This window comes from Arachis ipaensis, chromosome B07 (genome assembly GCF_000816755.2).
Source record: "Arachis ipaensis cultivar K30076 chromosome B07, Araip1.1, whole genome shotgun sequence".
NCBI lineage: Eukaryota > Viridiplantae > Streptophyta > Magnoliopsida > Fabales > Fabaceae > Arachis > Arachis ipaensis.
Window position 1 is genome coordinate 120,245,634 of NC_029791.2, and position 9,510 is coordinate 120,255,143.

The 9,510-nt window shown below is 33.0% G+C and overlaps 3 protein-coding genes across 6 annotated transcripts in view; 1 reads left to right on the forward strand and 2 right to left on the reverse strand.

The window, feature by feature from the left end:
- On the forward strand, window positions 1,038-4,345 carry LOC107606108 (phosphopantothenate--cysteine ligase 2-like). Of its 3 annotated transcripts, none has more exons than XM_016308085.2 (10): window positions 1,038-1,342; window positions 1,458-1,605; window positions 1,775-1,898; window positions 2,008-2,052; window positions 2,130-2,215; window positions 2,692-2,744; window positions 2,856-2,915; window positions 3,173-3,274; window positions 3,624-3,743; window positions 3,824-4,345. In XM_016308085.2, the coding sequence occupies exons 2-10, from the start codon at window positions 1,458-1,460 to the stop codon at window positions 4,067-4,069; spliced, it is 984 nt and encodes a 327-aa protein (XP_016163571.1). In that variant the 5' UTR covers window positions 1,038-1,342; the 3' UTR covers window positions 4,070-4,345. The 3 variants fall into 3 exon arrangements, with proteins under 3 accessions (XP_016163571.1, XP_016163570.1, XP_016163572.1); XM_016308084.2 differs by having other exon boundaries at window positions 1,038-1,337; XM_016308086.2 differs by having other exon boundaries at window positions 1,038-1,240.
- Window positions 4,601-7,012, reverse strand: LOC107606109 (dnaJ-like protein MG002). 2 transcript variants are annotated; one of them, XM_021106413.1, is made up of 6 exons: window positions 6,826-7,012; window positions 6,528-6,727; window positions 6,099-6,173; window positions 5,674-5,813; window positions 5,002-5,139; window positions 4,601-4,849 (listed from the first exon to the last, which is right to left on the reverse strand). In XM_021106413.1, the coding sequence occupies exons 1-6, from the start codon at window positions 6,966-6,968 to the stop codon at window positions 4,652-4,654; spliced, it is 894 nt and encodes a 297-aa protein (XP_020962072.1). In that variant the 5' UTR covers window positions 6,969-7,012; the 3' UTR covers window positions 4,601-4,651. The 2 variants fall into 2 exon arrangements, with proteins under 2 accessions (XP_020962072.1, XP_016163573.1); XM_016308087.2 differs by having other exon boundaries at window positions 6,528-7,008.
- Window positions 7,635-9,510, reverse strand: part of LOC107606110 (transcription factor TGA3) — a gene marked incomplete in the record, with an annotated part of 3,077 nt that continues 1,201 nt past the window's right edge. Inside the window, 5 exon segments of the mRNA XM_021106412.1 lie at window positions 7,635-8,021; window positions 8,457-8,684; window positions 8,840-9,114; window positions 9,207-9,273; window positions 9,361-9,438. Coding sequence (XP_020962071.1) covers window positions 7,869-8,021; window positions 8,457-8,684; window positions 8,840-9,114; window positions 9,207-9,273; window positions 9,361-9,438 — 801 coding nt within the window.

Sequence of the window (9,510 nt, forward strand, 5' to 3'; positions counted from 1 at the left end):
TTTAGATATTTTTAAATTATCAGTATTTTAATAATTTTATTATTAATTTTTATAAAAAAAATATATAATATATATTAATTAAAATCAACGATTAAAACAACTAGTGCACCGGTACTCCCTGGTGCACTTAAAATGTTTCCTATATAATTATAACTACTTGCAAATAATTGTTTTGATCCATGCATAAAATCAAAGCTATTAATAAATAATTAATGTTGGGGGTTGAGGTATGTTTGGAATTGGAGGTCACCAACTTAAATGGGCGTATCTAACATCTGACATCTAAATTTATCAATCCTGGCTAATTCATTAGCAGTTTAGTTAGCCAAAATCAAGGTTAGATTTCAACAAATTAAGGTAAAAAATTTGTCATTATTAAAAGTTAATTACTAAAATAATTATTATATATTTATGTATATTAATATATATTAATTTATATATTCTTAATTAAATAATTAATTACTAAAATAATTAAATCAATTATAATAAATAATTAAATTTAAATTAGATAAATAATTAAATTTATTTATATTAATATAATAAAAACATTATAAAATATTAATCGAGTTAATACTCAATTTGGTCTCTGAAATTTAAAGCCGAATTTAATTTTATTTTTAAAATTTTAATAGACTCAAATTAGACATCGAAATTTATAATCGTAACTCACATTAATTCTTGAGTTAATCTCTTAACGATATGTTAAATTCTTTGCCTAACTTCTATGTAATCAAGCTTTATTAAAACTACAGGAGTTTGATTGCTCTTTTAGAATTATAAAATTTTTAAATTGAACTTGTGTTTAGGGAATCAATTAAGCTTTTAAGAGATCCAATAAATTTTAATTATATGAAATTTAGATAAACATTTAAATTTTAGCAAGTTAACATATAAAATCAATACCCCATTTACAAAACTAAATAAATTATTATTGTAAATTTTAAAAATTGAATTGAGTCCGATATAATTTTAGAAATCAATTTAAGTTCGGGTCAAATTTTAAGCCAAATTGAGTATTAACTCAATATTAACCATTGTTGAAGTTTCGGCTTTTAATTTCTTGCTCTGTTCCACTTTAGATTTCTTGAGAGAATATAATTCCTTTGCTTTCCAAGCACCACGTTAATCTTAATCTTCATGGCGCCAATTGTCGGCTATTAATCAAAACTATTTCTTCCTGAAATTTTGGATTATATAAAACTTGAATCCAATCGCTCCATAAACAATTAAACATACAAAAGTAAGATTCTGATTCTTCTTCCTAACTAACTGATTTTGGATTTCATTTGTGCGAATAATAACCCCAAAACTGAAAGTCTTTCCTTCAAGCCTTCAAGGTGAGGTATTCTATCCCTGAGCACCCAAAAAATTTGATTTTTTTTTACTTTTCTAATTCCTTCTGCTTTATCTCTGATGGGTTTGAATGATAAATGACATTGTGGGTGTAATTGTTTCAGATGGATGCACCAAATGGATCCCAAGATACTGAGCAAACCCTTGATTCACAAGTCAAAGCGTTCTTTGATTCTGCTCCACCTCTCCAGAATATGAATGACATCATTCAGAAATTGAATCACTTCATTCAGCTGAATTCTTTATCTTCAGGCAAGTGATTGTGACAGTGACACTCTTTTGTATCGCATTGTATTGTGTTCTAGACCATTAAAAATTATGCTTTCTTTTATTGGCATTTCTCCTTTTGTGTTTTTTTTTTTTATGCTTGCCCTGCATAATGTGTGGTGGATTTTTGTTGTTGTTGTTGTTGCCTTCACAGAAAATGGGATAGGTAGGAGAATTGTTTGTGTGACTTCTGGTGGCACCACTGCTCCATTGGAGCAGCGGTGCGTTCGCTATGTTGACAACTTTAGTTCAGGTCATAGGGGAGCCACATCCACTGAGTATTTGTTCTTGTCAATGAAACTTTTTCTTGGATATTTGTTTGGTGATCTCTTGGAGGGGAATGAATACTATGTTGCTATACTACGTTGCTGGTTATGTTGAGTGTAGGTATTTTCTGAAGGCGGGATATGCTGTGATCTTCTTGTACAGGAGGTGAATTTTTCTGTATATCCTTCTTTTACATTTGTTTTTTGTGTGTTGTTGCTTACTTACCTGTAACTCTTGTTCAGAGGAAGTTTCCAGCCATTCTGTAGATCCCTTCCTGATGATCCCTTACTTGAATGCTTTGAGGCCTTCGAAGGATTAAACATTCAAGGTCTTTGGTTTCTGATTCATCCTCTTCTTGTACAATTAAAAAAGGGAAGGAAAAGAATATAAATAAAATGATACCAATAACTCTACTAGCAATGCTTCACATTAGAATTTGCACTTAAAATTGTGATAAACTGAAATGAAAGACTTGATCATGTAGGTCGTTAGTTGTATGAAACAATGGTGTTAAGTGCCTTGTAAGATTTTCTTTTCCCCTCTTCTTCCTCTAGAAGATTCTTAATTTTTATCTTGATTCACTAAAGGCGGACAAGATTCCATCATATAACATAATTTCATCATATAATGCAATTTTCTTTGCTTTTTAATCTTGTCCTTAGATGAAGACCACTCAAAATGATACTTAATTGGATAATTTGTAATGATGTTATTTTGCATGCCCACTTCATTTTTTCTTATATTGCTGTTTTATTCAAACATCTGGGTTTTCTGCATTTTGCTGAATGCTGTTATATACTTCAGTCCGTGAGGCTTATTCTAAAGCATTGAAGACCGCCATCGTGGATCATCATGCTGTATGATCTGTAGCTAAGATTTTGTCATTTCATCGTTTTTTTCTTTTCCATCTAATTCCATTTTGTCTTTGTTAATAAGTATAGCCTTACTACGATATCATACTATTGCAGGCAGTGGCTAGTGGTCTCCTGTTAAAGCTTCCTTTCAGCACTATATTTGAGTATCTTCAGGTTAGCTTCACTCCATCACTGTAATTTCGTTTTATTAATTTTATGTAACAATGCAGCACAATCTGTTACATGGTGTATATAGTTTCTTTCTGTCTTGGTGTTTGGCAGCAATAATTTGTTTATATTTTATTTTTCATTTCCATGGGTTCATCAGATGGCTGGAGCCACTTGTTATTTTGTAGCTTAACTTTATGTGCTTAATCATTGTATATCTTGGCACAAATTGATCATTGATAAATATGTTTTTTATTTTGTAGATGCTGCAAATCATTTCAAAGCCAATGAAGGATATCGGCCCACGTGCAATGTTCTATCTTGCTGCTGCAGTATCTGACTTTTATGTTCCTTGGAAGGACATGGTATAAAATTGATATGTTGGTTCTTCTTTCCATGAAAGTTTCATGCCTTATTAACTTCAATTTTGGCTTGAATGATTTCAACATCTGTGCAAGAGTTAGTTATTATTTAGAGAATTAGCATACAGATAACACAGCATAACTTAATTAGTCCTGCTTAGATTGTGAAAACTGAAAAGTATGAGCAGAAAAACATTTATTGAATCATCGGAACTATTTAAGGGTGATTTTGAGATTGATGATCACCATGGAAATTGCTCTGCAAAGCTAGGATCTTGAAATTAAAACACCTCAATTCATAAAATATACTTGACTTGGTAATATCTACTTGCTATATATTTATCCTATGCAGGTAGAACATAAAATTCAGTCTGGATCTCACATCTTGGATGTGAAACTTGTTCAAGTGCCAAAGATGCTATCAGTGCTTAGAAAAGATTGGGCACCCCTTGCTTTTTGTATATCTTTCAAGGTATTGATGGGTTGGATATTTAGTCTTTATAACTTTTTGGAGTAATACTGCAATATTTACCTTTCCTCCATGGTTAACAGTTAGAGACAGATTCAAACATTCTTCTAAATAAGGCGCGGGGTGCTCTCGAGAAGTACAATATGCATGCTGTTGTTGCGAACGAGCTCTCCACGCGCAAGGAGCAAGTGGTGGTTGTCACCATTGACGACAAGATTACGGTTCAACGAGATAAGAGTAAGGCTGATGATGATGTAGAGAATCCCCTCATCAAGCTTCTTTCTCAGAGACATTCAGCTTACATTGAGGATTCCAAGAGAACGAGGTGAATCACTTTTTGGGTCTGACCTTTTTGGCTTCTGCTCCATGTTGCAATTCCATCACAAGACAACTCTCGTTGTAGGTAATAAAACCATGAACAAATGAAAAGGATTACACAATATAGATATATTGAGATTGTGGTTTTAGTAAATAAAGGAGGAGAAAATAGAAATAGTGTTAAAAAGGAGATAGTTTGAATGAGAGAAATAAAAAGTTTAAATTTTAATGTAGTGTCTCAAGGTTACAAATTTTCTACCCTTTTTAATTTTTATAATATTTAACCATATTGGATTTAGCTTGTTTAAAGTATAGTACATGATACATCTCAATCATTGATGGAGGAAAGAAAAGTCAATAATCATAATTTTTTAAGATAACAATTACCATAACTACATATACATACAGGATGTCTAGGATTTCCTATCAAAGTAATTAAGTGCTACAATTGGGAAAGTAAAATCTCATTCATCTATACTGTACACCTATATTCCGTATAATAATATCATTAAAAATGAATTAGATTTGGGGAGGAAACATTATGGTATTGAATAAAATATTAGCTATTGATAAGTGGGAATTATGTCCCATTTTCATTCATCAGTATCTGATTCAAGACCTTCTGCTGCCAAGAGCTGGCTGATAAGTTTATCTTGATCTTGCTCAGCCTTTCTTCTCATCAAATCTCTTTTCTTGAGAACAAGTGTGTGCCTTTTAAGGGTATTGGAGAAATTCTTAGCAGCAGCTGCCTTCTCTCTAGCTAGAATCTTCCTTGCCTCATCAGGATCCATCTAAGATTTTACAAACTATTTCAATCACATAAAACTTGAAAAACTACTTCCTTCTATTCAAAATAACTGTTGTTTTGACTTAATTTATGCCCTGTCTTCTTTAAAATTCACTCAAACCTGGAAATGATAAATTTTTAAGTATGCCCTAATACCTTTGAACGAGAAAGTTGACGGACACGTAGATTCAACTGTCGCTGTTGCTGCTCAGCCCAAGCAGCAACTGCCATATCACCACGTTGAGCAAAAGCTTTTCGCTTTTTCATTAGCCACTCCATCCATGCCTCAGACGCCTGAAGGAATCAAAACACCACTTCAATTGACATTTGACAATATGAAGAGAAGTAATGTGTTATGAGATTACACCAAAGAAGAAAGGATATGGTCACGGTTCACAAATCAAACTTAGACACTCTCCTATGATTCAAAAGATAAAAAAGTAAGAAGAAACCATCATAAGTGCATTCTCCACAGGAAACACAAAATATTAATATCTGATTAAGTAACTCAATCTAGCACGCTTATACAAAGGGAAGAAATTGATAGCATGTCCTACTTTGCTATAGGATTGTAAGATCGAAGAATAAGGCAGTTTAATATATCAATATGACAATACTTTGTATGTGGAACTGTATCAATCGTAGACATAGTTTTACCCACCAACCTTTTAAGTATAGAAATTAAAAGACAATGCACACAACATGTTCCAAAAATGTTAAAAGTTAGAAAAACAAAAGTTAAATATATTGAAGTTCCTCTATGAAAGATAAAACTTAACAAGTAATAGAATCAACTGCAAAGATAGTCAGATGCATAAAAGATATTACCTTCATAGGGTTGACTCGGTTATCCATATCATACTGTCTTCGTTTCTCATCGTCTATAAGCAATTCATAAGCAGCTTGGATCTTAATGAACCTAGCTTCTGCTGTTTCACCTTCCTCAAGGGATCCTCTACCATCATAGACTGGAATAGTGAAGTAGAGTTACTATATGTATTCAGACATTAAGTTCATCTTAGAAAACAACACAAGCACAGTGGAACTGTACTTCTAGCAAACTACTAGTATCCAAAACAAGATGTAAACGCCACAATGCAAAGTAGCTGCAGATGCTAAGCTTCATGTTAAATAGACAGATGAACATATTGCTTCTAGATGTGATAAGGTAGGCCATCATAAATCAGTGTTACAAACAACCCTTCAATGAAGCAGTGGCTGGAATTAACAATTTAACATATATAGTTACATACCATCTGGATGATAGAATTTAGCCAATCGTCGATAAGCGCTCTTTATCTGTTCTTCATCAGCATCTCTGTCCAATTCTGTTGTTTCAGCATAGTCAATTGAAGAATCAACTGTCAAAACAAGTATCCATGGGAATTTTTCCATCCCTATTCTCTTCCTACAACAAAGGCTAACATCATTTACACCACTACACAACCAACCATTCACGAATGAAGGTGACAACCCCAAATGCATTGAATTCAATAATAACTAGAAGTTTTCAAAAAAAAAATTTCAGTAAAAAGTTTCAACTTTAGCAGAACCCAAATTATAATCGGTAGTCTTTTCAGCTGCAAGACTTCGTTTCGGCTGAAATTTTTTTCCTTTTCTTCCATTTTCGTTGTTTTCGGGAAAAGGAACAAACTTTAGAGTGAATAGTTTCAGTATTTTACCAAGGGTTTCATACGGGGATCGTTGTTCGTCCCAATTTGAAGCCTTGGCCAGAGTTCTCCTCTGATTAACGCGAAACCATAGTCCAGTCCTGCTAGAACCCCAGGAATCGATGAGCCAGGAAGAGTATAACGAGAAAGAGGGAAAACGGGAATTGCAATTAGGGTTCCGAAAAGAAGAAGCCCTGGTTTGAAACTGGTGTCTGCAAGTAATGAAAGAAGAGAAGAACAGTGTGTGAGGCCTACACAGGGTTATCAAATTGCTCATAATGTTCCGGTGAAATTTTGGAAGCTCTTCCACCTGAAAATCAACGCAACGATGCAACGCAGAAACCCGAACCACCCAAGTTGCAAAATTCCCTTTTTTTTTCGGGGGAGGGTCGTGGAAGTGTAAGGAAGAGAATACGTGATGGCCCTCAATGACAACGAATCTCTGTTTAACATGTGAATCTTACAGAATCTTTGAATTTTTGCAGTTCTTATTTTCCTTTCCTTCTTTTTGTTATTTATTTTTGTTATTTATTTAAAAAATAAAAAGTGTTAATACTAATTGTCTGCATAAAACTGATGTAAAATTTTAGAATAATTTTTTTTTCAGATGTGTTAATACTGTTTTACATATCAAAATCCTATTATTTTAATTCAAGATGATTAGGTTCTCAATTTAACATTTTAACAACTATTTCACTTTAGAATTTTGTTTTTTTTTTTTTAATCCTATATTGCTTGCCGTCTTCTCATCATCATCCACCCTCTCATCCACCATCCTCTGTAAAAAGATGTGACTGTGATTCTTTTCAAAACAAATTAATTATCTTATGTATTTAATTGCATGCTTTTGTTTTAGAGATTTTACAGTGAGCAATTTTACAAAATCAAAGATACAACTAAGCCTTTTTTTTTCTTTACCTAAAGATCAATGACATTACCACATGATTCTGAAATTCTAACTTTGGCTCATATTTTATAATCGATAATGTTAGAAAAACAATAAAAAATAAGTTCAAACAATTTAAATTTATTTTATTTAGTATTCATTAATTCTAATAATAATTAATAAATATTAAATAAAGTAAATTTTAGTTGTTTTGACTAATTTATTTTGTTTTTTAAATATTATTATTTTATAATATAATATTAAAGATGATATGTACAAGCAAACTCTCTAGACCAAGATAATAGATAAGTAGGCATCATGGTACACACTACATAGATATTGTTCTCTTTTATCTATCAGTGTCAGTGTGTCACTCTATAGATTGATCCAAAGACAATGATAGATAGAAAGATATGGAAAGGACTTGCACAACTTGAATCATTGCTATGCAATGAAATGAGAAGCATCTAGAGAGGTTGAGATGGACGAGAAGCCCAAAGAGAACTGAGAGAACGAAGTCTTTGCAAGTATTGCCCCAAAGCCAGCAATCCTTGAGCAGCTTGATGTGTTGTTAGGATCCTTGACATGTGTATCAATGTCTGTTGCCTAAGATGATCTGCCTGTATTCATTATCGATCGGATAAATGTATTAGCGATGGAAGAACCAATCTGTCTCGAGAGTAATTCTAAAAAACTGTGGACAATAGAGCTCAGTCAATAGCAATAGAGGAGATAGATCGATACACTGCATAACTAGTCTATCTCCTCTGTTGCTATTTACTGAGCTCGCTTTATTGTCCACAAGAATTTCTAAAAAATAAAAATTTGTTGAGAACCAATCTGTCTCGAGAGTAATTCTCAAAAACTGTGGACAATAGAGCTCAGTCAATAGCAATAGAGGAGATAGATCAATGCAATGCATAACTAGTCTATCTCCTTTGTTGCTATTTACTGAGCTCGCTCTGTTGTCCACAAGAACTTCTAAAAAATAAAAATTTGTTGAGAACCAAAGTGTCGGATCTGAAGACTAATTCAGTTATTTGATGTTGTGTTACCTGGTTAAGGAAGCCTTCAAGTCCCTCAATTTTCTCAATGGAATCAGCCATCTGAAACCCAAAGTTTCCTGCTACCAATGGATCAACTGCAATGTTGTGGACAAGACTCTGCTGGAGTTTATCTAGTCCTTGTGAGAGAGCATCTTCAGCTTGTTGCGACGATAGCCGGAGTCTGCTAATGCTAGCAGTTTGTTGTTCAGTTAAAGGTTCAAGCTGTGGCACAATGATCTGCAAGAAAATAAAAAAGATTGCTAGTTAATTGAGGTTGTCCACAATTAACAATTTAATTTTTTTGTTATTACCAAAATTCATATTGATATTCTGTTATAAGCAAGCAAGATTTTTGATGCAAATGAGTTACAATGTTATATGAATCAGATTACACTTAGAAGCTGCGAAGGGCGAGATCCTCCAATCCAAAGGAAAAGGCGCTCCGCGGATGATTTCCAGACACCACTGATTAGGTAGAATATATCAGCCTTTGCAGCATCTGATTTCATCTTGAAAAGATTTGAGTAATGATTCAACAGAGTCTGAATAAGTTGATTAAGTTGTTCATCAGGTGCTTGAGTTTGGAATGCATTTCTGAGTTCTTCATTCAGTTTGTGTTGCTCTTCAATCCAATTTCCATATTCAATTTCAAACAAAACAATCCCTGCTACACAGATATACCAGGACCACTCACTTAATAGAAGAATTTATTGTAAAGAAGGTTAAAACTTAAAACTATTGGTATCAGAATTCACAAACCTGAGTTTAATGATCCAGAAGATCCCATATAACTAGCATCCAATGGATTGTTTCCAATATACATACTCTGCAAGGAAACCTTTTAGTTATATATAACATATGATTAAGGAGCATAAATCATTGATATGGTTTTTGAGTTTAGTATTATTATCACCTGCTTTTTAGCTTTAACAATCTCCTCCTCCAATTGCATGAGCTTCAAACGGCTTGTTTCTAATTGTTGAACATAAGCCTATCAAGAACAAAATTACAAATCAGAACACAAAAACATTGGCTGCCTTCTTTTGTAAGTCCAATTTCGCTA